A 27,231-nucleotide genomic window follows, 5' to 3' on the forward strand; every position below is an offset into this window, starting at 1 on the left:
TTTTTGTCAACGTGGCTACAGAGCTGAAGAGAAACCTAGGGTTGTTCTTATTTTCTTCAATCAATAATGAATTGTAAGATGCTCTACCTTTATGGAGGGCTTTTTTTTATAAAGCAACAAAATATTTTTCCAGGCTAAATAAAGATGTTCTAAATTAGTGAGATGCCATTCCCTCTCCAGTTTACGAGTTATCTGCTTTAAGGTGCACATTTGTGAGTTATACCAGGGAGTCAAGTACTTCTGATTTGAGCTTTTCTTTTTCACAGGAGCTACAGTATCCTGAGTCAGACATTTAGAAGAAGTTAAATTACTAACAAGATAATCAACCTCTGTGGGAGTAGATTACATGTAGCTGCACTGCTCTATGTTGGCACAAGGCATTAAAGAAGATAACGGTGGCTGCATTATGTCCTTAAACTTAGTTAATGCACTTTCAGAAAGACATCTACTGTGATGAAATCTATTCTGGAGACAAAGCCCTCTCCAATTTTCTCAGCTCTGTTATTGTGTGGAAATTAAAGCATTAAAGCACATACAGATCAGCTACTTTATAAAAGGTTACTTTAAGTAAATGCATTAGTAAGATACAGGAGTGCATGAATGTAAGTTGGCAAAGTCTTCCCTGCCCTCCAGGTGTTGTCTTGTTTTTTCTTTCTCGCTCCTCTCTGTGTGGGTGTGCAACAAGCTAAATGATCTCTTTCATTGGTGTGCATGGTCACAGAAGACTCACAGAGGCATACCTGTTTTCCATCTTCAATCTATGCAATATTTAAGCAGAGTTTTCACGATCAGTTGTAGCCAGATTGTTATCCACTGGTGTGGTATCATAGCTCAGGCCACTTCTTACTCTGTGAATATTTACCTGCGCATTTGAAGCCTTAGTCTTGTACTTACCTGTTCATCTCTGTTTCCCTCTCAACCTGCTGGAGTACTGTGCGTTACGACATGCCTGACCCACTTATTTTTGGAATCTATCAGAACTTATTACCCTAAATGTATACATGGTAAAGTATGAAATTTACATTGTTTTATTCTATTTCAAGTGTCGACATACTGAAGACTTATCAGTATGTACTTTGTATTTAGGACATGGTGTCAGGTTTGATCGACATTTTAAGGGTTCAACCCTGAACTTATTTGTGCACACTGGCTCTTGTGAAACAGCAAAATATACAAGAACCATTGAAGCCCTCTGTCTGCATTCCCGAGTTTTTGACCTAAATTACTTGGTAAACATCATGTTAACTGGAAATGGTGGCATCTGGGGTCATCAACTTTATTTGCATCCTCTTAAAAGGGGATGTGTGAATGTGGCCGAAAAGTAACTGGTCAGTAAAATTCAGTATAAAGAGTCAGCAGAAGTGATCTCATACTGAGCCAAGATGAAAGCTTTTTGTGCTGCTGTTCTCGTGCTGAATTTCATCTCTGTGTGCCAACCTGCATCAGTGGCCTGTAAAAGCTACCTAAAGAAAGCAAAAAATGTTCAAGATGTAAGTCTGTTTTAAACCTTTATAGCTAACATTACATGGTTTTAAAGGTGATGTATTAGACTAAAATGAAACTGAACCGATGTAATGGATTTGTGCAAATTTTTATTTCATGAATAGAGTTGAATTTGTCTGATTAGTGCAAAACATTTGCAAAGCAAAAAGAACTGAAGAAACGAATGAACAAACAAAACAAAAACACTGTCATTACAGTTGACTGGGAAATGGTACGCTATAGCCATGTCTTCAAACAGCTGCTGGAATATTGGTCCCCCACTTCTAAGTAGTGATATGGACATTACAGCAGTGGAAAAAGCAAACACCTTCGAGGCCACCATTACAATGAAAATGTAACTAATCTTCTTGTTTATAATTGCTGTTTACATGTTTTCCAGTGTTTGTGCTTCATATTTCATTATGCTTTTAAAGTTTTTTCCTTACATTAATTAAATCTTTTAACTTTAAAACAAATTAAATCAGGTATGGACAGTGTAAAAATCAAACTACACAATTTCACTATGGGAACAGCACCATATCTGTGGTTAACAGCACAGGTAAGAGTTTTGGTGAAAACATTTATGTCACTGGAGTTTAATTATGAATTTCTTTGTGTCTCCTTCTTCCAGCCACTATCAAACCTTTTAACTGCAGATTAATTAATTGTTGTTTGTATGTTTGTTCTCTCTCCAAACATAAAAAGGACTAAAAGAGAAAAATTCAGATATAAAAATCACTTGTATAAATTTTAAGCTTTCAAAGAATTTGTAGCATACTGGTTTTGTTATCTTTTGTCTTCTTTGGCTTTTTCCACATTCTTTTACTATGTAAATAATAGCCTTCATTTGTGATTGTAATTATGATACTTTAATTCTGATGTTATGGATTTAATGTCAAATATTAAATGTATTGTAATAACTCTTACTTTTACGACAGATGGCGAAGATGATGACATATTTGTGTTTCTTGAAAAGACGTGCCGTGATTACGTCGTTATAAAGTCGGATGACTTCACTGACATTCTTGTGCTTTTAAGTAAGGAACCAGACAGATGTGATAAGAAAATATGTCAAATACTTCAAATAATGATGAAATTCACTAAAATAGACAGTCTGACATCCTGCTGATGCACTCAGGAAGAATAACTATGTTTAATGGTTAATGGTTAACATCCTTGTCTAGTCCTTATTCATCAGTTTCCAGTGTAGGAAGTGATAAAAAAAAATTTTTAGAGTGAGATGTGCAATGAAGTAAAGTGAAGATATAAAGGTTGCAGTACTACAATAACACACAACACCAGCAGAGTAAGATTAAATTGGATCTCATTCACTAATATCTACATAAAATGTGGATGCAAGATTACCCAAAAGTACTGACGATGATATAATTTATATGGTAAATGGCCTGCATTTGTATAGCGCTTTACTCAGTCCCTAAGGACCCCAAAGCACTTTACACTACATTCAGTCATTCACCCATTCACACACTGGCAATGGCAAGCTACATTGTAGCCACAGCTGCCCTGGGGCGCACTGACAGAGGCGAGGCTGCCAGACACTGGCACCACCGGGCCCTCTGACCACCACCAGTAGGCAAACATGGGGTTAGTATCTTGCCCAAGGATATTTGGCATGCAGCCAGGAGGCAGCCTGGGATCGAACCACCGACCTTCTGATTAGTGGCTGACCTGCTCTGCCACCTGAGCTACACCCCACCCCACTTTTTATATACATGAAAAGTTCACAAATAGGAGCAACTGATAGAAACGGTGTATACTGACACAGTGATAACCATACTAATTATTCAGGATATAAGCATACAGACAGCATTTGTTTATTAAAAGCAAACACAGGATGCTGACTGAGATATAAGTGAGAAAATGAAACTATCACTAACTACAGTTGTGAAGTGTAGTAGTCTGGCAGGCATAACCAAATTGATGATCTGATGGGACAAGAGGAAAAGTTACAGGATCATAATCATTATTATTTGTCCTCAAGAAATAATGTGTTCAGATAATTCAGTTTGGACCAAAGACCATCAAACTGTGAGAGCCAATTTGATGGTCACCAGTCTGAGTTATGACAGAAAATATTTCCAATACAGATGTTTTTACAGCACTTTCTTATCTGCCTTATCTAGCAGGCTTTTATATAACAGCTTATAATTTAATCAATATAGTTGTTATAAAGGGTGACACTTAAACTGATAGTTTAGTCCATCATATGGTTTCCATCTTAAATGTGGCATGTTTTAAACAGGTAGGAGAACGTCCATCACTGCTGATGAGATGGAAGCATTTGAGAGACAAACAAAGTGTCATAACTTGTACAAACCACAGGTCTTTGATTCCGATCATGGTAAGATGTGAAAAAAATGATGCAACCTTTATGGCTTTATGCCTAACACATACTATCGAGGGATTCTTATCATTTTATTGTCTGCAGTTCTTTAACATTATAATGTAAGCAGTATAACACAATGTGATGCACAATGTGCAATACAATTGCACATTCTACAGTTTCTAAATGGTTTATTTTTTTCCCCTCCTACAGACTATGAGAACTGTCCAACCTTTGAAGATGAGAAGCCTAAACTTACTAATTCAGAAATGCTCCGCATACATCAAGGATGGCGAAACATGTTCTCACAGCTCTTCACATGTGTACAAGACAGAGTTTTGTATTACCCTCGTGCTGCCTTCCAGTGGGTGCAGTCAACATGGAGTAATTTGTGGTGAATGTAGAGAGACACACTATAATAAATATATACTTATTTCAATCATGTGTACTTGAAACAGTGCTGTCTTTAGTTTAAAGATTTGAAGAGCCTGTAGAATGAATAATAAATACTACAGTTTACTGATGACCAATATTTGAATATTAATTCAAAATATCATTATAATGCAGTTGTATCTGTCCTTCACCTCTCAACTACTATTCATCCAACTTGTTGAGGTCCAGAGTAAGGGCAGTGTCTATTTTAAGGATGCTCTAAAGAGCTGTGGTCCAGTTTTTTCCATCACATTACTGTTGCTATTAAACATTTATGAAATTCACTGTGGTATCAACTGTGATCTTCCGAAGATTCATTTCCTCCAACAATCACTGTTTGGACGGAATTTTCCAGGGGTCCTATCTGGATGAATGGACAGTCATTTGAGAGTGACAACCTCTGTAAAAGATTTTACATAAAGTGGAATGCATATTTAGACATTGTTGTGATGAGACCACATACTTCAATATCAACAGAACAGCAGAATGTAAATGTCAGAGGGTTTAGTTCAGTTCAGTTCATTTTTATTTCAAACATGTGCATTCACAATCATTACAAAATATAACAAAAATAAATAAGGTTAATTTTGTCTGCTATTCCCTACAGAAGTTCTAGGCAACGTATCCTTGACTTTAATTCATGGATCCAAAGGTGTAATAACTGCACTTGTGAAAACTTGTGAAAGTTCTAGTCAGTAACAGCTTAAAAACATAAAGTGAAAATGAAAAATTGAGCTATATGAATAAGAGACACAAGAGAATTTAAAAATGCAATATGTCTCCTGCTTTTTGTCAAAGGCCAAAGTGAAATTTTAAATATCATGTGTAACATTACTTACACACAAACTGTGGAGGACCACAAGTATGGAGGACACAAGAGCCGCGTGGCTCTTGTGTCCTCCATAATTTGGTAGCAAAAAAGAAAAAAGAAAAAAAGAAAAAGGAAGAGGATGTAAAAAGTTTAAAAAAAAAAAAAAAGAAGGTTTTTTTTATTCCAAACAAAACCAAAAACTAAAAAAACAAATATCTCCAGTTGGAGCCACGTTTACATTTTCCTGATATTACACCTAAAACAATTATAAACTGACGGTCACAAAACCTTTACTTCACGTCCTGCTTACTTGCCTAACCTTTCATCGCCACATGGTGGCGCGATACACACCAGTTTTATGAAATCCACCAACACTTTACAACAACGCAATAGATTGACAAAGCAGGACGAATTTATGGCGAATAATACATTAGATTACAACATAAAATAATCAATTTGGGGGAAAAATACACAAATTAAAGACCAAAAGAGAAAAATACTTAAATATGGCCCAATTTGAGGGCAGGGCTTTGAGATCGGTTAAGGAGATACCAGCTTATGGCCGTAGACCATAAGAGGAAAATGAATGGGATGACTGTTTGTCTTGTTCCTTGCTTTCTTGGGTTTTTTTTAAACTAAAGTAGATCTGACGTGAATTGTACTTCCGTGTCAGATCTACGCCATAACAAAAAACCCATTAAAATCCTGCTGCAGCTTTCTATGTAACCTGATGTGCACCTCTTGAGAAATTTAACTATGTAGTATCAGGTAAATGTTAAGAGGTAGGAACGCTTCTGCTGGGTTGTTGTTGTTGGGGGGGATGAAAAATAATAAAGGACACTCCTTGGAGTAATGGCGCGTCTCATGCGTCTGTGAGTTATGCCTCCAGTCAAATAACATCCATAACCTCAAATAACGGAACATGGTGTCAGAAGACAACTGGAAACGTTAGTTGGGCATAAGTGAAAGGTTTCGGCGTCGGTGCCAGGTTAAAGGTCAGCCACAGAGGAGCTGCGCGAGAAGAGACGTGACGTCATGAGTCAGTTTCATGTCACCCCGCCGGAGAAGTTCACTTTTAGGTCCGACGACTGGACCAAATGGATAAAGTGTTTTGACAGATTTCGCATCGCGTCTGGATTGGAGACGCAAGCGGACGAAAATCAAGTGAACGCCCTTATCTACACTATGGGCGAGGAGGCAGAGGACATATTGGTATCCCTGCACCGGACTCCCGAAGAGGCGAGCGATTATGAGACCGTTAAAAAGAGGTTGGATGCTCACTTCGTAGCCCGCAGAAACATCATATTTGAGCGAGCGAAGTTTAACCAGCACCAACAAGAGACGGGTGAGTCAGTCGACAGCTTCCATACTGGACTGCATTGTCTGGAAGAACATTGTGGATACGGGACTTTGCATGACGAAATGGTGCGAGACAGATTTGTCGTAGGTCTGAAAGACAAACGATTGTCAGAACAGCTACAAATGGATCCAGAACTAATGCTAGAGAAAGCACTTAACAGAACCCGACAAAGTGAGCTTGTAAAGAAGCAACAAGAGATGCTAAACATTAACTTTAAAATGGATATTACCAACTCACAACTGAACCGCGTCCATGCTAAACGGCAAGAAGGGGCACGTCCCAAGCAGCTGACACCGCTACATAAAGAAATCACCGCCAAAACACAGAAAGAAAAAAAGACACAATGCAGAAGATGTGGAGACATAAAAGGTCACAATCTTCAACAATGCCCCGCGAGGGAAGCTGCATGTAATTACTGTAAGAAAAAAGGACATTTTGCCAGGATGTGCAGAAACAAAAAACTGTGTGAGGTCAATGCTGCAACAGTTTCAGAGAACAGCGATACAGATGATGAGGTCGCTTTCTTGGCTTCCCTCTCTGCGGAAACCAAAGAGAGTCCATGGGTAACAGAGATAAATGTGGACAAATGCAACACACTCTTTAAAATCGACACCGGAGCAGATGTCACAGCAGTCCCAGAGGGACAGGGTTTATGCACACCACTGCTGAGCGGGCATGATGCAGTGGCACTACAGCTGGTTGCCAGAGTGAATCATATCAGCTTAGACTCTATTGATGTGTCTGTGAAGGTTCTCAGTCATCCAGGTCATCGTAGTCAAAGGAGTTTGCAAAGAAAAGCGTCTGGACTTCTTTAAGTTGCTTGAAGACGTTTCACCTCTCATCCGAGAAGCTTCTTCAGTTCTAAGGTCAAATGGCCGAGAGTCCCAGATTTAAACCCAGTGGGAGTATCCCCCCAAAGAGGGACAAAGGACCCCCTGGTGATCCTCTAATCCTCTAAACATGAGCCAAGGTGTGAAAACGGGTGTGGGACCTAATCAGCCAGGGTTTCGGGTGAGCTCATTGTGAAACATGGCCCCACCTTGTCATGTGAATTCCTGAGGTCAGATGGCCCAGGATGTGAGTGGGCGTTAAGGCGTCTGGGGAGGGAACTCAAAACTGGATTATAGATGGCAGACAGTTGGTGTCGTAAACCACCGCCTCTGTTCAAAGATGGTCGCTCACAGTGGACATAGATGGCCTCTTTCACTCCTCTTTCAAACCATCTGTCCTCTCTGTCCAAAATGTGAACGTTGGCATCCTCGAAAAAGTGACCTTTATCCTTAAGATGCAGATGGACTGCTGAGTCTTGTCCTGTGGAGGTGGCTCTTCTATGTTGTGCCATGCGCTTGTGAAGTGGCTGTTCGGTCTCTCCAATGTAGAGGTCCGGGCATTCCTCACTGCACTGTACAGCATACACCACGTTGTTAAGTCTGTGTTTTGGAGTTTTGTCTTTCGGGTGAACCAGTTTCTGTCTGAGTGTGTTGCTGGGTCTGAAGTACACTGGGATGTTGTGCTTGGAGAAAACTCTCCTGAGTTTCTCTGATACACCGGCTACATAGGGAATGACAACGTTGTTGCGTCTGTCTTTCTTATCCTCCCTCGCTGGTGTCTGATCTTCTTTTCTGTGACTCTTTGCTGACTTTGCTCTACTCTACTGATGCTGTCAAACAAGAATTCCCCAAGCTTTTCAGCGGCTTAGGCAAAATGGAAGGGGAGTACAATATTGTTCTGAAACCAGGGGCACAGCCGTTTTCCCTCTCGACCCCTAGGCGAATCTCTCTTCCACTCTTACCAAAGGTTAAAGAAGAGCTGAACCGGATGGAGCAGCAGGGTGTCATTTCCAAGGTGGAGGAGCCCACTGATTGGTGTGCGCCTATGGTGGTGGTTCCTAAGCGCACAGGCAAGGTGAGAATATGTAGCGATCTCACTGAACTAAACAAATATGTCATGAGAGAGAAACATCCACTCCCTTCAGTCGAACACACACTAGGACAGCTTGCAGGAGCAAAAGTGTTTTCAAAGCTGGATGCCAATGCAGGATTTTGGCAGATTCCCTTATCCAGGGACTCTTCTTTGCTCACGACCTTTATTACACCTTTTGGTCGGTATTGTTATAATCGTCTGTGCTTTGGAATCTCATCAGCCCCAGAACACTTCCAGAAACGGATGGCACGCATTCTTGAGGGCTTAGAAGGAGTCCTCTGCCAGATGGATGATGTGCTCATCTGGGGAACGTCACAGGCAGAGCATGATGAGAGACTGCGAAAAGCACTGGTTCGACTGCAGGAGGCTGGAGTAACATTGAACGACAAGTGTGAGTTCTCCAAGAACAGGATAAAGTTCCTGGGGCAGGTCATTGAGGCATCGGGGATTAGCGCAGATCCTGACAAGGTGCATGCCGTGAGTTCCATGGATGAGCCCAGCAACATAAGTGAGGTGAGACGCTTCCTGGGCATGGTGAATCACCTAGCAAAGTTCCTTCCTCACCTGGCGGAAAAAACGCACTCCCTAAGAGATCTGCTGAAGAAGTCCAACCTGTGGTCATGGGGGCCACAGCAGCAGCAGGCTTTCGACGGCATCAAAAAAGAACTGACAACACCCCCAGGGCTTGCTCTGTATGATCCAAATGCTGAAATGTGCGTATCAGCTGATTCATCTTCGTATGGCTTGGGAGCAGTGCTTCTCCAGCGGCACGCTGATTTAGGGTGGAAACCAGTAGCATACACTTCAAGAGCTCTCAGCGCGACAGAGCAGCGATATGCTCAAATTGAGAAAGAGGCCCTCGCTTCAACATGGGCCTGTGAGAGGTTTACAGAGTTCCTAATTAGGAAAACATTCCACATTGAAACAGACCACAAACCTCTGGTCTCGTTGCTTGGCTCCAAGGGCCTGGATGAGCTTCCACCTCGTATACAATGTCTACGCATGCGATTGATGAGGTTCTCTTATATTATATCTCATGTTCCTGGTAGAGACATTGCAACAGCAGATGTACTGTCCAGAGCTCCTGTAGGTGACACAACTGAGGGTTTGCCGGAGGAAGAAATCAACTTGTATGTGGAGTCCGTCATAGCCAGTCTGCCAGCCACAGAGCCACGACTCAGAGAAATCCAGACACATCAGGACAATGACAGCATTCTAAGCCAGCTGAAGAAGTTCTGTGTGGAAGGATGGCCAGATAAGTATTGCATTGAAAAGGGTTTTCCAGCCTTATCTGCCATTTTCAGGTGACCTCACAGTCCACAATGGTTTGCTTCTTTATGGGAGCAGAATAGTGATTCCCACATCACTCAGAGCAGACATTCTGTCTAAACTACATGAGGGACACCTAGGAATAACGAAATGCAGAGAGAGCTAAACAATCTGTTTGGTGGCCAGGCCTGAGCAGTGAGCTGATAAAAGTGATTGAGACCTGTGACACTTGCTGCCGTGAACGGACTAACCACAAAGAAACCATGCTACCTACAGAGTTCCCACAAAGACCGTGGGCCATGGTTGGAACTGATCTGTTCCAGATAGAGAATAAACAGTACCTGGTCATTGTGGATTACTTTTCCAGATTCTTCGAAGTTGCCAAACTGACATCTACAACATCAGAGGCAGTGATCGAGCACTGTAAATCAATCTTTGCACTTCATGGCATACCAGAGCGGGTTCGTTCTGATAATGGACCTCAGTTTTCGTCTGATTCCTTCAAAAGATTTGCACAGGAATGGGGTTTTAGCCATGAGACATCCAGTCCCCACTTCCCTCAGAGCAACGGGGAGGCCGAGAGGGCAGTCAGGACTATCAAAAGTCTTCTTAAAAAGTCTGGCGATCCTTATCGCCAGATAAGGGCGATCGTGGCTCAAGAGTTGGGAGTTCGCCTTGTAATCGGAAGATTGCCGGTTCGAGCCCCGGCTTGGACAAGACACTTCACCCGTTGCCTACTGGTGGTGGTCAGAGCGCCCGGTGGTGCCAGTGTCTGGCAGCCTCGCCTCTGTCAGTGCGCCCCAGGGTGGCTGTGGCTACAATGTAGCTTGCCATCACCAGTGTGTGAATGTGTGCGTGAATGGGTGGATGACTGGATGTGTAAAGCGCTTTGGGGTCCTTAGGGACTAGTAAGGCGCTATACAAATACAGGCCATTTACCATTTATCTCGCCCTTATGGCATACCGGGCCACTCCATTGGCAAATGGCTACAGCCCGACTGAGCTTCTCATGGGTAGGAGGATAAGGACAGCTATTCCTGTCATCCCATCACAGCTACATCCAACAGGTACTGACACAGACATGCTCAAAGCTATAGAACAAACGTACAGACAAAAACAAGACAAAACTACAACCGCAGACACAGAGCACATGATATGCTACAGCTCAATCCTGGAGACAAAGTGTGGGTCTCAGACATGGATACTAGAGGGACAGTCGTGTCCATGGTAGGCTCACCGAGGTCCTACATTGTAGAGACAGCAAAGGGTACGCTGAGAAGAAACCGTTACCATCTTACACGGACACCTGGGGCACCGGAGATTTCTGTCGGTCCACCAGAGGCTTCACCTGAGAACTCTGTTCCAGCTGCACAGAGTGTGTCGGTTCCACATGCTATCTCACAGGAGGCCAGCCAGCAGACTCCTGAAGCTGGGAGCCAAATCCCACCCAGGTCTAGGAGGCCTCCAGCATATCTGAAAAACTATGTTTGCTCATAGGGCTAGGAACTGAGTGAGCTATGGGGCAGAATAATCCCCACACTCAGGTAGAGGGTTGGGTAGTCTACTCCATCCCTCATAGAGACAATGAGAAATAAAGCAAATGGTTGCACTGTTTAAACAGGTTGTTTGTAGCTGCACCAAATAGTTCAGAAATGTGCACTTATGCTTAGTGTTCAGAGTTGTATACTTTGAGAGTTTATTTTTTGGACATTCTGAGAAGTCTGGGTTTTGAAACCAAACAAGTTCACTAAACAAGCTGTTACCAGATAAAGCACAAGGAAATAGTATACTTTAAAGCGTGCGGGTCTAATCTGTTTTCTTGGTTATATCCCAGCATCACATCCTATTTAATAGGGGGGATGTAGTATCAGGTAAATGTTAAGAGGTAGGAACGTTTCTGCTGGGTTGTTGTTGTTGGGGGGGATGAAAAATAATAAAGGACACTCCTTGGAGTAATGGCGCGTCTCGTGTGTCTGTGAGTTATGCCTCCAGTCAAATAACATCCATAACCTCAAATAACGGAACAAACTACAAGTCCGGTCAGTGCACCACAACGACTTGAATGGCGTGATGTTTGTGGTGTAGGGACCAAAGTAGTTTCACGTTACTGCCATTAATAGGTTAGGATGTAGATTTCCAGCAGAAGTCAATCTTTACAAGCCAAGGACACAGCATGCTATAATATAGTATTAGCATGCATTTATCATACCATGGATATAGATTACAGTGTGTTTCATTTATTTTTTATGATCCTAAACACAAATTTTCAAGTACTTATCAATGTCCATGTTCACAAAATATTTTCTTTTTGCTTTTAAAAGTCAGGAAAGTTTACATTTTCAGCAGAGAAGACAGTTCATATCATACACGTGACAGATTTCATACCTTCGTAATAACTTTTTAGGCTAGGATTAGGCAATATAACTACTTGGTTATGTTCAGAAAAAGATTAAGGTTTGCCTTAAAATACAGCAGCTGACAATTTTTTTAAAGTGATATTTTCCTTTAAGACACTTAAAACACTTCCTTGTAAAATAGTTTCAGATTCAAGCGGACTATCATGAAAACAATGTGACTGGGTACACTAACCACGACACAATTTTGCCCTAAAACTTGCCCTGTGTGATAATCCAATTTATTCTAAAGGGTACCATAATTCACAAAAGAAAATATAACACAAATGTTAAATTAAACTTAAAGCTACTGAGAACACAGGCTCGTTTAGAAAATGGTCATATATGAAGTTACTGTTTATTTGAGGAAATAAGTCTTCAGAAGTTAGGGTGCAGTATATGCTGCCTGAACTCTAAGCACTCTCCAGGAATACTTCTCCAGACTTCGTGAAAGGCATTCAGAGCTGTTCTTTGGAAGCTCTCCTTTCTGCATTGCCTTTTGTTCCATCTTCCGTCGTGATGATCCTACGCTGTTTTAATAATGTTTAGGGTCAGGGGAAGCTAAATCAGTTCAATTCAATTCAATACAGAGTGCCATGAGGCAGCTGTTTTGGTGATTTGGTTGAATTGGACTGAACGGAATTTGTATGTTGATTGTCTTTTGTTCCATTATGTGTCAAGATCATCCTCCAGGTCTGGTCTGTGGGAAGACTAATAGTTTTCAGTTTTTGCAGATCTTGTCAATGCTTTTACAGCATTGACAGTGTGTTTGGTATGATGCTTCCTGGTGCAAAATAAAGCGAGAAGTTAAAATTATGCCTTCTTTATCATGTGTTTTCAATAACAGCAAGACTAATGCCTTTATCATACATTGCTCAAAATATATCTCTCTCATTAAGTTATTTTATAGCAAACGGGTGCAAATGATCCAACTTAAAAAAATCCTAGTAGTGCTGGAAATTTATTTTTGTTGTATCTTTTCTAATTTCCTTTTTATTAATGCGGTATGATGATTATTGAGGAAAAATCCCCGCAACTTTACAGCACATTACCACAGCTGGTTCAGAGACTGATTTTTGGTTGCCCAGCAACGGCCAATTTAGAGCGACAAAGAGCTGCGTTGATCTCAGTGTTATATATAGGAAAAAATATAATAACATGAGGAGAAGTAAAAATACCAGCTCATTAAAAAAAAATCGTACTCATCATGTCTCGTGCATTACTATGTTTATTTACGTTTGCTGTTTTTATTAAAAGAAATATTCGGCTTTAGGACCCAGGTGCGCAGCAGCAGCAGACACCGGTTGATGAGATGGTCCACTCGGTATTACACATCTAATGGACCAACAAAGAGCGGCTGCTCGTCCAGCACTGAGTAGTAGGAGGTAAACTCCATAGACTGTAACTGTGGACTACTATAACCAGACAGGTGAGGGCATTTTGACCGTCTTTATCCGTCCGCGTCACCCCGCACCGTGACAAGAAGACCCGACTGTTGTCTCACCGGCGACAACCATGAGCCAGAGGTTCACCGTCTCCAAGAGCGACGGCGACCGGCGCCCCTCCGACATGCAGGGGGAGGTGAACCAGCTGTTTGAGGGAGACGAGCCCCCGACCAGCAGCAGCAGCGCGGAGGGACAGGCTGCTACTGCAGCTGGTACTGAAACGGTGCTGGTGCTGAAAGGTAAGGCGATCCTCCAGCCGGCTTCATTCACCCTGTTTGTTAGCTGTACGCTTTATGCTAGCAACCCTGATGCTTGACTGCTGCTTGGTGACACCACATTGTCTGTGTGTGACTTGAATTCCTAATAACCCCTCGGGGCACCGTCTGGTCAGTAACAGAGGCGCGTACAGCAAATCCTGCAGCTGTCCTTTTTCTTCAGCAATTGTGATGTTACAGGTGCATGCATTGTTCAAAATAGTGGAAGATGCATGCAGTGTGAGACAAAAAACAAAGCATTTTGGGACTTATTATCATATGGCCTGCTAAATTTTGTATGTCTCAGGCATGTTCCTTCCCCTCCCACAGCATATAACTGCACTGCAAGTAATCTAGTACCTTCTCAGTTCAGGAGGTAGGGTATGTGCTTGTGCATTTTATAGAATTTATCTCTAGATAAATGAACTAATAATTGTTCTTTCCTTTTTTATTGAGTTGTTCCCAAGATTAGGGATAATTTAGCTGGTAAAACCCAGGACATTATGATTAATATGGAGCATTAAACCTTCTCTTTTACTATTTTCACTTTCTAGAATAGTTGTTTTTTTTCCAGTTCCATCAATGCAGCCCAGAGTAGTCCTGCTTCCAGCTCTGTCTCCTTGTAATTTGTGCCAAAGTGGTCAAGTCCTGTCACCAGTTTGCCCATATGAAAGAATCAAGGTCCCCTCAGTCCTTGTGTGAATCAGACACAGCAGTGCGGAACAAATGGAAATCCCCATTTGTCCAGGAATGGAGGCCTTTACCATTACCAATGATTAGAATGACAAAAAGTACAATGATTCACGTCCAGTCAAGTGCAAATGCAGATTTATCTGCAAATGGATCAATACATTTCATACTCTGTAAGGCTGCATTAATGACATTTCATATTAATTGGCCAGGCTCCCCAGACTCCCTTTAAATGGCTTTATTGGAGCTCTAGAATAGCTTCCACTTTATTCAAAGAACTGTAGCCTTACTTTGGCATTCAGCCTGATTCTTTTTGAAGAGCTGCAAGCAGCAGTGTGGAAACACCATTTAGAATAGAGAGTTAATTATTAATTTTTTTTTCATAGTACATTGTAATTCAGTTTTTTTTATGTATGTCTGTACTCTCAGTTCTGGCACTTGCTGGTTAACTATATCACTACCCGAGTAACTACCTTTTTTAGTTCATATATTAGCTTTGATCCTGGACATTTTTGTCTTTACATCACTCCTGGTGTGCTAAGGTTCAGTAGCATTGGCATGTTTATACATATGTGAAACCAGCTGCCTCCTCAATTGGGAATGAATGGTTTTAACTACCAGTCCAGTTTCTCCCAATATTGCTACAAGTGGCTCAGAACTGGCCACTTACTCCTGTGTGTGTGCCCCAGTATGTGACAGTCATTTCACTTGACAGACAGACTGGTCAGTAGTAATGTATCTCACAGTCTACTTCCTTTAGAGACAAGGATCACTTTATTTAAGGACTCTCCCTAATGATACACCTTGCTGAGACTGGTATCTCTGCATCCATTTTGCTGGTTGCCATGGTGATGCAGTACATTTTCACTAGAGTTGGCTTAGAAATGGTCTCACAGTAAAATGTTTTCTGTCTTACCAGGTACCGTTATGAAATCAATCTGTTCATGTTTGTTCTCCTGGGAAAACAACTGTTGTAACATTGCTGAACCTGTGAGTAGGGCTGGGCTCTACAGTATATTGACATTTAAGCTGTATTAATATATTTTTAAACTAGGGTTGTAACGATTCTCTAAAGCCATGGTTCAGTTTGTGCCTTAATTTTCAGGCCACAGTTTGGGTTGTAGCATGTTCTTTGTTTCCAGAAATCTTCATTTCTATTAACTCTCAGAGTCAAAACAGCAAGAAAGATTGCTGCTGACACCTCTCACCCTGGTGATATACTGGTAGCAGGCTCTGGGTCATCAGGGCCAATACCTCACATTGCAAGAGCAGTTTCTTTCTGTCAGCAGTTCGACTACTTAACAAAGCCTAGTACCCCCACCCTGTCTCCTTATAATTAATATGTTACATTAGCACACATGTACTTACTCACGTACGCTATAAAAACATTGCACGTTGGACTCATTGGACTGAGTCGAGTGCTTTGCACATGATGTTCACACTTAGATTTCACACGTCCCCCCTTCTCTGTAAGTACTTATATTTTCTTTTTTTGTGTCGTTGTATTGTATGGCACTAAGACTCCTTGTTTGTGTAAGTAGTTGGCAACAAATGAGATTTTGATTCTGATTACACTATTCTGACGTATTTCCAGTTCAGTTTTTATGTGAATTTTCTTTCAACATTATTGAATCTACAAGAGTATTACATTTTAACCTGATACTAACCACCTCCTGCACGTCTAATTAACATACTAAATACCATCTTTAATTTCTCAACCTCCACTGCTCTTTTGCAGCAGTGCAAAAGAGAAGCAAAATGAGAAGAAATTATTGTCAAAAGAGACCATGGGTGGTTGTATCACAGTGCCTGTTTCATAGGACTAGGATGAGATGGTACCCCTTTTAAACAATAAATTTTAATATCTGCATTACATAAAGTATTTCTTCCATTAAGCTGTGCCAGTATTTACTTCTTTTCTCTCTCACTTCACTCTTATATACGTGAAACCCCACCTTTGCTGTCCTTTTGTCTACACAGTTTAAATGTATACATTCAGCACTACAGGTGATTCAAGTTCATCTATTTGGTGAAAACACAATAGGAATTTGCCATTATCAAAGCCACCTGACTTTCTTCACAAAAACAGTAATTTTACCTCATGGAATGCTATTTGTTGGTCTAACTTTGACTTTTTCAGATGTTAATTTGAATTGAAACTACTACTCACACATACACACAATAGCTAACCAATTTAGGTAGCTACTGACACACAGAAAATGGACCCACAACATGAGACTGGTGATTTTTAGGAATTCAAGCCATGTTACAGAACTTTTGCACCCCTACTAAAATTATTTTTTGCTGCTGATCCCATCTCAGTATTTCTTAGTTCGTATTTTGTAAGTACTCCAACTGCACTCATTGTGGATGAGTATCAGTACAAGTCAGCTTCAAAGAAACCCAGCTACTGGAAAGTTTACTGCCATTGTGATGGGTACATACAGCCTTCACATAGTTTTTCCCAATATCAGACAAATTGAGCAAATAAACAGCTACTGTATGTCTTTATTTGCATCTGTGAAGTATGGTGTACCACAGGGGTAGGTTTGTGGTCTCTCTCATGATATATAGATCTATATATACCATCTACCCATGAGATGCTCTGATCCTGGCATGTTGAGGTCTCTCTTTGTGATATTTTTTGTCATTGATGGTTTTTAAGGTTTTAAGGTCCATTGTGTGACCTCTTAGCATTGGACTCTGTGGAACAATGCTTTCTTGGGCAGATGTTTGCATGTTTTTTGGGACCTTGCTTAAAATTAAGGGCTCAGTATCTTTAAATTGAGCATTCTGAAGCTCTGAAGTGACCTTGTAGAGAAAATCAGGCCAGCTAAGTGTTTTAAATATACTTTTAATGGGAGAACACTCCCTTTAATAGAGTTTCAATTTCTTTCTTTCTGCCTCCATAATTTTATTTTTAGACTCTATTAAAGTACTATTATGTTTCACAGTTCAAAATAATACTTCTCTTATATTGGGCTTGGTGCAGCCCCTAAGGTCATACTCTGTCTGGAACAAGCTGTTTTTATGATGATTATCCAAACTTTGAAAAGTTTCCTCTAATAATTAAAATAGTTTAAAAAATTATTTTGTTTTACTTATATACCATGACTGGGAATTTTTTACTTCAGGAGTAACTTGACCATAAATTCTTAGAAGGGCTTCATTAATCTGTTTTCTTTGTGAATTATTTTGTCAATATTTCATTCAGTTTTCATGTTACATTGAAAAATGCCTAAATTGATTTTTTTATATGACAATTTGTGCTGATTTCTTTCTTTCTTTGTATCTTATTGTTGAAGCTATTGTGCATCCCATATTGACCATGTGAGTTTGTATCACATTTGCTGGCGCTGGAAGATCATGACAGTTTGTCTGTGAGTGTAAGAGATAGTTTAGCTGAAACAGAGGAATACATATAATTATTTCAAGGGATATGCAAAAAAGAATTAAATGGGTTTTGCATAGGCCTGCAGGTTTGAATCTGTCAATGTAATTATGCCTTTGTTGGTATTTTCTTGCTATGTTATAATTCTACCATCTACTACAACTTCTTTGGACTTACTGTTATTTTTAACTGGTGACCAAAGCAGTATCTGAAATCTTCCCCCTTGGCCTACACCCATGATCCTGTTTCTGTTGATCCAGAGGAAGATTTGAGCTTGGTTATCTCAGCCAGTCAGTTTGGCTGCAGAAGGAAGGACAGTTTGCATCTGGCTGCCAAGTGCCCTCTCCATCCTTGACCTTGCCGCCCTGTGAAGAGATATATCTTCGTTAAAGCTGTTTGGTTCAGTGGAATGGGCTGCAGATAGGTTCATGATATGCTGGTCTTTTCACAGTAGATGGTAAAGCAAAGCGACCTTGAAGCTCAGAGTCTGGCCAAGCAGAAGCCCACATTTATTGATAAGATTTTTGAAATCACACTTGCACATAATATAATCTGCAGTATTGCTTGCAGTTCAGAAAAAAATGGCTTCTTGAGCTACCTGTAATGCCTGATAGTAGACATAATTAGCAAATCATACAAATTAAAAGCAATTTTATTATCCTATTCCAATATACCTGACTGCAAAATCAACTTTCCTTCAATGCAAAATATTATTTTCATAATATAAGAAATCAGTGAACTTTTTGAAATTTTTCCCAAACTGCACCAAGTTACAGGATCTTCTCTCACTGAAACATCCAAAAGTAAAGTGCTCTGCTACTGGAAAGAGGTACAAATAATGAACTGAAAATGAGATGCTGTACACCCAGCTTTACCTGATTTATTTTCCAAACAAAAAGCAGGTAAAATATATGTATATGCTAGAAAAAATGTAAGGTGCTTAAATCATTTTCCAATATGATTATAAATTCAGCAGATAACAGGACGTCACCCATTTTCTTTTTTCAGTTGTTAATCATAACTGCTTTGATCTTTTGGCTCTTCCCAGCAAAGGACCAAATTATAAGCCAGTCTCATGTCTTTAGTGTTGTGGTGCATAAGGCTGACTTGGCAGGGGTTTAATGTGTGTCATGGTGTTCTGTTTCTCTCTAAGCAAATGCAGTCCAGAAGTAATGACACACTATGAGAGCATGATCAACACAGCAGGCAAACAATCTGCTGGCTCTGAGCTGTGCTAACTTGAACTTTAGTCTTCGTTAGCTTCTTTAAAACGTCCATGTTCAGCTGTTTGAAGGTAAATGTGATCAGATGGTCATCAGATCATAGTGTAACACAGGCAGACTTTTTTTTGCACTAGCTGGCATGACATGACCTAAAAACCTCCAATGGAGATAACCGGTATCACAACGGTGATTATCACCTTTCTCTGCTGGCATTTCTGCTTAAGGCTCTGTGTATATTCACCTAAAAAGAGGCGCTTCATGCATCATATGACTCTTCCACCACACAGAATTTATCATATGTTGATGATGATAAAGATAAAATAGTTATACATAAAAAAATATAACCATAAACTGCAACACAGTTGCAGATAAGATGAGAAAATTATTACGCTTGTAATTTAGTGCACACTGGACATGAAGGGAAAATAACAGAAATAAACCAGAAATCAAAAACTATAAATAACAAGCTCTAAAGGCACTAGAAAATAAATATTCAGGAACCAACTAACAAGAACCAAAACTGAAAATACTGTATCAGTGACCCAGGACAATGACAAGTTTAGCTTGTGAGTGTATGCACATGCTGTGTCTTCACATGCATGTAATGGACCAGCTTCTAATTTGTCACACCAGTAGACTACTTGTTAGGGCCAGCGACACTGGAAATTACCCTATTCTGGTCACTGGTTGGTCAGTCAATGCATCTGTAATTTAAATGTAAATTAGATCAAATGATTTAAAGTTGCTTTCATAATTAAACTGGCCAAACACTGGCTCACTAAAGATAACTAATAGAAGATAGTTATCTTCAGTGAGCCTATTAAACTGGTCAAACGTTAAATAGAAGATAACTAATACAATAACTGTAAATATCACATGTCACTTTTCTATAAATTTGATTAAACAGTCACTTAATAAAGTGATAGATGATAGTCCTGGTGGATTTGGAAATCCCTGTTGTGACTGGCTTAGATTTGCAGAAATGATCAGCAAAAATTAACTGTTGTCATTTTAATAATAACTCACAATATGAGCATATGAGCAATTTTTACATTTTATTATATGTCTTCCGATAGCACTGCGTAGTTGAGGTTTGATAGCTCTCAGAAAGATTTGACATTTTTAGCCTTGTTGTCGTGGCTTCTTGTTACTCGGTTAATCCCCGCAATGTTTCAAACTTATCTGTGTCGAAAGACACTGGCAACATTGTCTTTTTTGACTACAGCTTCACTTGTGCTGTTTGAAGCGCTCTGTTCCTGTTATTTGGTTTGACATCAGGTAGTGTACAGAAGGGTAATCAAAACTTGTTTTGCTTATAAAACAGCTGCTTGTGGTTGGAAACAGGGTTGATGAGATTTATGAGAGTGAAGCTGTGGACTGTAAATACAAAACAAGTGGCTGAAAGACAGTAAGCACAGTGAGTGGTCATTATCTGTGGTGTTCTTACACCTTGCACATTACATAAACACAATCATTTGATTCATATTTAATCTGAAAATATTGAATACAGGAGCCTTGAGATCGCAGTTAAAGCATAAATCCTTCTGCAAAATCAACGTAACTGCCTGGATTAAACAGCATTAAAAAAAATTCCCTTCCCCCTAGGGGGTGTGTTTCATTTTATATTTATATATGTGTGTATGTATGTGTGTGTGTGTGTGTGTGTGTGTGTGTGTGTATACGTATATGTGTGTGTGTGTGTGTGTATTTATGTCTTTTATATGTCTGTATATATGTAGAGAGAGATACTATGAGTGTCCATAGTTATTCTGGGTCGTCTCTTTATAAACCACAATCATTCATTGATGCACTCCTCAGCCATCACCACTGAGGTTTTCAGTCGAAACTGTTTGTGTGTTTATGTGCTCATCATCACGTTTTATTAATGTATTAAGTAATGTAGCAGAAAAACCAGACATATGACGTTTATAACCGTAACTCAATTTGTACTCAGTGCTTTGGTTCATGAGGCTGATTTGGCTGAGATTTAATCTGTATCGCGGTGTTCTGTTTCCTCAAGGCAAATGCTGTCCAGAAGCAGTGACACGGAGCACTGTTAACACAGCAGACAAATTCACAGAACAAAACCCAATAACCCCATGGCACAAACGGTGGTATTTTTCTTCTACCTGATTTGATAGCCCATCACTGCACAAACCACTAGGGATCTTGCAGGTTAAAGCCTATTTATTGTTCAATCCCACCGCTGAACTTTTGAATACGCCTTCATCATATAATGTCTGGAAAAGTATGTATTATATGTATTTACATGGCATTATTCCCCAGACTATCCTAGACATTGATGACAAAGCACATAGCTGGCAGTATTCTATATTTGTTATTGATAACAATGCCAAGGCCAGCATAGGCTAAGTCTTTTGGTTTTGAAAAGAAGTCAAACGTTAAAGAAATTGTAATCTTATTTAATAAAGCATGAAGTTAATTTAGTGGTATAGTATTATTTTAGGCTTTGCAACAATGTAATTGACAAGTCATTACAATGTAGTCAGATCCATCTCTTATTCATTTTGTCTGGCTCAAGAAGAATCTAGACTGTGAGGCCAAATTACCAAACTCAAGTTTTCAAAAAAAGATACCACAAAACAACAGGTCAAGTGCCTAGCATTGTTGTGTATTTGTCATATGCAGAGCTTTGCAAATAGTTGTCGACATGTTGTGGCGTTGGGTGTGGAGTCGTCAAAAAACCAACATGCCTAGGCTATTGGGGATGTTGGGATGTTTTGTTCGAATGCTTATTGGTTGAAAGGTAGGTCAAAGGGGGAAAAGCTAAAAAAACAAAACATGAAAAGCTCAGATAGTGGTTTCAGTGGACAGTTTCATTTTTGTTAAAACTTGGTTTCAGTTCCCCTCTTTGTATGTATTAACTCATTTTTTCTAACAACTGCTAAGATCAAAAACAGCACAAGCTAGATTAGCACACAGATGAATTGTTCCACATTTTTTTGCACTGCTCAGTGACAATAAAAACACATCTAGACAATGGTCTGCAAAGCTGTGCCTTGTCTCTGCATAGACCAACATACAACCATTCTCCAAAATTAATTTTGAACTTTTCCATGATATTCCTCAATAATGTTCTAATGTTCTTCTACAGTAATTAAATTATTTTGATGTGTTGGTTAATATGCTGCTAAGTGGCTACATAGTGTAGTGGTATACACTATCTACACTACACAATCTACCACGGCTGATAGAATTTAGAATGTTGACTATGCAAAGGTGCCCTGGAATGTCCAGCACATAGTAACAGGATGTAAGATGCAAGCTGCGACAGCTTACATTTGGAGGCACAACCAAGTGGCTGGGATAGTGTACAGGAACATCTGTATGAATCAGAAGTCTTCCAGTCCCTATGGGAGATGCAACAAAAGGTGGTTGAGAACAACAGGGCTAAGGTTCTTTGAGTTCCAGACAGAGATAGTTTTGGTTGACAAAGAACAGAAGACCATAGTTGTGATAGATTAGGCAATCCCACCTGAGGAAAAGAGGAATATCAGAGAATAGAGACGTACCAGGGGGTGAAGAAACAACTGGACCAGATGTGAAAGTTAAAGTCCAAAGTGGTCGCAGTGTTAATGGGAGCATTAGGAGCTGTAACCATGAACCTGGATAAGTGGCTCCACTAGATTCCAGGTACAACATCAAGGGTTCCTGTCCAGAAGAGTGCAGTCCTAGTGAGTGCACCTCACACTCCTAGGCCTCAGCTTGTGTTGTTGGGTCTCTACTCTACTAAGTATGAACGCAGAAAAGCACCATCAGATTATGATCCAGCATTTAGGACCTTCTGTAAAGCATCTGATTTACAAGTGCTTCATTTTTCAGCATGAGAAATACATTGTCAGTGCAGTAAAAACATACTTGGACAACAAAACACACAGTGGAACACAATCAGTCATGGATTGGCCTCTTCGGAGCCAGAGAAACTCTAAATTATTGAAGTGGTGTGTTATCAACTTAACAGAGAATGGAACACAATGCAGCCAACATCCAAAGAGGGCTTTTAATGTCCTTAGCTGGGGGAGCTATTTTTGAACACTACTTAAAGAAATTACAATAACACTTGCCTGAGAGAATTCAGGCTGGGATGAAAAATAATAGTGGTCATACCAAATTACTTTCAAGCCTCTTAGAATTGTACAAACTCTCTTTTTGCCTTATATTCTATTTCCACAATGTTTTTTTCACATGTCCATAAATTGCTCCATCAGTTTCCCAGTTTCCTAGCAAATATAAGGGATGACTCAAGACTTCAGCACAGTACTACTAATATTAATATTCACTTAAATTTTACTGGACTCTGTACCTAACAGTGTTTGCCAGGAATTGTTCCTCCATGATAATGGACTGTTGGCTGACCAGACTGAGGATTGTTTGTGTGTTTATTCAGGCATGTCTACCTCTGTGCTGTAATGGCTCTTGTGTAAATATTAATAGGCAGCCTCTTTGATATAAAGGAACAGGCTGTTGGTGAGCGATATTCAGTCACAAAGGCCTTTTGTAGATGACTGCTATTCTAGGATTAAAATAGTGGGATGCCTGCTTCAGTCACTTCTGGGAAAAGGACAATGTGGCCACCTGATAAGGATTTTATGGAATATTTATTAAGGCTCAGAAATACTTGTGTAATCACAGCTTATCTTGAAAAGGAAGAACAGCTGACAGGAAAAATGTGGTACTTGAGTATTTCTATCAACACATTTGTTACCATAGCTTTCTGTTTCCACAAAAAGAGGTAGGATGTGAGATTTTCTTTCAGTATCAGAGAACTTTTGTTTTCACTGAAATTTAAAGATATAATAAGTGTGTGTGTGTTAAAAATTATTTCAGTGTCAAATCAGTCTACCTATACAACAATTGGTTTTCAGTTTCCATTGCATTGCATTGGATCAAGAACAATTCCCAGTAATAGTGGGATAATATATAATATTTTATTTAACCCTGTTTTTTATGTGGACATGGAGAATGAGTCATGGGTGTAAAATAATATACTCAAAGATGTCTATAATTACAGGCTGTGTGATGAATAAAAATCACATTGTTTCATATGAATCAAAGCAGTTGCATCATTTTTATGATTAGTAGTAGTAGTAGTAGTAGTAGTAGTAGTAGTACTATATTTTACCATAGGCCAAGTAAAGTTGCGAGTAAAGTTAGTTAAAATTTGGAAAAGTATCCGGAGTTAACAGATTTGGCCCAAACTCTGCTGGTTTGGTGACAGTTCCAGTAAAGTTTATTCAAGGAAGATGGTTTGAGCTTGCAGTTGTAAAGCTGATATTTCTTTTTACCTCTCAGCCACAAAAGGCTAATGACGTGTTGTCATCATGGGCAGGCAATGTAGACATCCAAGTTTGTGAACATGATAACTTGAGAACACAGCAACGTGGGCGTGGGAGTTCAAATCTCAGTAACCTCAACGCCAAGGTCAAGGTCAGATGTTCAGAAAATCTTGTGACTGCATCTACTAAAAATGTCAGTTGAGCTTGGACCTAAGTGACCTTGACCTCATGCTCAGATGTCAAATTTTCTGCATATAATAATAAATAAACATATATATAATTAAAAAGAAAAGTACATAAAAAGTACAATTAGAAGTCCAATTAGAATCACTTGAGATTGCTAACTTGGGAACAAGGCGATGTATGAAAGAAAAAGTTGATGTTTGCCATCTGTACAATTTTGAGGTGATAGTTTTAAATGATAGATTGCACAGCCACCATGGACGTATCCCTTTTATACCTCTAGTAACAAGTCATTTTATATTCGATACCCTAACCTTAATAATTTGTCTCCTGTGGTGGTTTTGGGTCCTGAATTCTGTTTACTGTAATTCTACTGTTTTGCATTTAGATTTTGATGTTAGTTTCCGTTCCTGATTTTCCTTGCTTCTTGTGTCTTTTGGCTCTTTGTTTACCCATTTGTCTTTGAATTCTTGGACTTGGTCATCAGTTTTACATCACCTCTTCACTTTACTCACACCAACTGTGTTAAAGTTCCTTGAGAATTATAAGTGACAAACAAATATATAACATTACTTTACCCTTTTCAGCAGATGTACTGCAAATGCACCAAATGTTAACCTCAAAAAAGAGGCACATACCAAACCATACATTTTTGTTTCATCTCTAGCTTTTCTGTCTGTGTTATTAAGGACTTTACTTCATTATGATACATTCCTTATGTGGCATAAACCTGTCAGTGTCTCCAGTAAACTAGAGTTTGCTTGAAAGGCAACACCCTGCACTCCTTCTATTGAAACTTCTTGTTCCAAACAGGAGATGCTACCAACACTGAGCTGGAACTTTGGTCTTCAAACTGCGCTTAGTCAGTGTAACATAAGACCACTCTACATCCACCTTAATATACAGTCTGTGGTTTAAATAAAGGACATAATTCTTTAATCATGTTTTGTCTAAATTTGAGCGGAGGTTTAACAAAATCAGTCATTTGTAAGGGGTTTTAGTTGTAAACCACGTATGATCCATATCTCCTGGTTTCCTACACAAATATATTAAAAAGAAGTATGTAGAATTTTTAAGATCTACCATGTCCAAGTTTTCATGGAAAATCTTTACCCTTTCACTTTACTTTCTCTGTCTCTTTGCTCATCTGTCCTCGTACTTTAATGCTATTACATGGTAGAAATGTTCTCCCTCAGAGGAGCCATTGATTTCTAATCTAGCTTGGCATTAAATGCTATAGCTTTTGCAACATCACTCATTCTGTTATTTCATTTTGTGCCAGAGCAGGAAGGATTAATATACTGAAGATCAATACACCTTATGCAGCATGACCTATGTAATGCCCTGATCCTATCTAATTTTCAATACAGCTCTGTAAATTGAATCAAATAATTACAAAGACCTTTCTCATGGGTGGCGCACTGTATAGTTGAAGCGAGAATTGTGGTGCCATGGACCAAACAGGAGAGGGCAGCCTATTAACTGGTTTAAAGATGAGCTCATAATATGTGCTGCTGAATGCATGTCTTGAAAAAAAAAAAAAGACATATTACTGTGTTGTTGATGTTTAGCTGTTTAAGGGTTTAGAGTTATAGGTGCATTTTCGGGCTTGTATAGAACATTTAACAGTAAATCTGATCGAGAATTGTTGAGCTTAAGAAATTAATTTCTCTGCAGTAACCCAGATGCGCTTTCTGGCTAAGTCAGCAGGGGGCAGTTGTGTGTTTTCTTTTAATCAAGACTGCCAGCATCTATGCGTGTTCCCTTTAGTTTGACTGATGATGTAGAAAAGCCTCATATGAGAGAGATCAGGATGCCAGGGAATTACACAACGGTCTGTGTCATGTGTATGATGAAAGAGGCTTGTTAAGCATAACAGCAAGTGTGGAGAAGGTGTGTGTGTGTGTGTGTGTGTGTGTGTGTGTGTGTGAATGCTTTGGTGTGTATGTGAAGAAAAAGAAAGATGCAGAGAGAAAAGAGCAGTGAGAGGGGGTGTAAACGTTCCTTAGCCCAGAAATCCTTATGCCGTTATGTAACTGTCTGCACATAGGGGAGGTGGGGAATTAGGACCGATTGATAGAAAGTGACAAAATCCTCCTCACATGTAGGCAAGCTGCAGGGCAGACCTCGGTGACACTAACACAGGAAGAACAGGGGGAGGAGAGGAAACAACTGCAGGGAGAGGTAGAGCATCCTCCTATACACACAAATAATGGCACATCATCACAGACTCAGTCACTTGGCTTCGTTCTGTGGCACAACGGCTCCTCTGCAGTCTGTTAGACATGAGATTTTGTATTCAGTGACCACCATAACACAGACTGAACGAGACTGGCGCACTTTTAGAAACTCTTATGTAATTTTGATCTTTTATGTGGTAAGAATGTTGAATAAATATTAACTTTGGTGTGGTATTTATGATTTATTGTAGTGTTTACCAGGGATGAGACAATATGAGACAAAATCAGTATTTACTGGTTTCATCTTCTGTTACTGTTTTGTTTTTTGTCAGCACCCTGACAACCTCTTCTTATTAGTACATTGGTGGTACAGTTTGAGACGAAGCAAGTTACTTTTTATTTGTAAAGATATAGATAATTTGTTTAATTTAATTATTTTTTAAAAGTTCTAATAGGGTCTTTATGTTTTTCACTGTTTTTCTCACCAAAAGATGAAATGAGGTGAGCTTAAAAGTTATTAGATTTTGTTTTCAGTTTTATATTTTCACCAATAT

The 27,231-nt window shown here is 39.6% G+C and overlaps 2 protein-coding genes across 5 annotated transcripts in view; both read left to right on the forward strand.

Moving 5' to 3' along the window:
* The first annotated feature begins 716 nt into the window (after window positions 1-716).
* Window positions 717-4,464, forward strand: LOC109202226 (uncharacterized). 3 transcript variants are annotated; one of them, XM_019359017.2, is made up of 6 exons: window positions 717-1,490; window positions 1,701-1,837; window positions 1,968-2,041; window positions 2,421-2,519; window positions 3,746-3,844; window positions 4,040-4,464. In XM_019359017.2, exons 1-6 carry the CDS (start codon window positions 1,383-1,385, stop codon window positions 4,222-4,224), a joined length of 702 nt encoding a protein of 233 aa, XP_019214562.1. In that variant the 5' UTR covers window positions 717-1,382; the 3' UTR covers window positions 4,225-4,464. The 3 variants fall into 3 exon arrangements, with proteins under 3 accessions (XP_019214562.1, XP_019214563.1, XP_019214564.1); XM_019359018.2 differs by having other exon boundaries at window positions 1,701-1,714; XM_019359019.2 differs by lacking the exon at window positions 1,701-1,837.
* An 8,833-nt stretch (window positions 4,465-13,297) lies between these two features.
* The window catches only part of slc12a5a (solute carrier family 12 member 5a), a 176,100-nt gene continuing 162,166 nt past the window's right edge, over window positions 13,298-27,231 (forward strand). Inside the window, exon 1 of one of the 2 annotated variants that reach the window (XM_005458386.4) lies at window positions 13,298-13,698. In XM_005458386.4, the coding sequence (XP_005458443.1) occupies window positions 13,530-13,698 (169 nt within the window). In that variant the 5' untranslated portion in view covers window positions 13,298-13,529. The remainder of the gene's footprint in view (window positions 13,699-27,231) is intronic. The other variant, XM_003453678.5, reaches the window with a different exon arrangement.

Source organism: Oreochromis niloticus, linkage group LG5 (assembly GCF_001858045.2).
Source record: "Oreochromis niloticus isolate F11D_XX linkage group LG5, O_niloticus_UMD_NMBU, whole genome shotgun sequence".
Classification (NCBI taxonomy): domain Eukaryota; kingdom Metazoa; phylum Chordata; class Actinopteri; order Cichliformes; family Cichlidae; genus Oreochromis; species Oreochromis niloticus.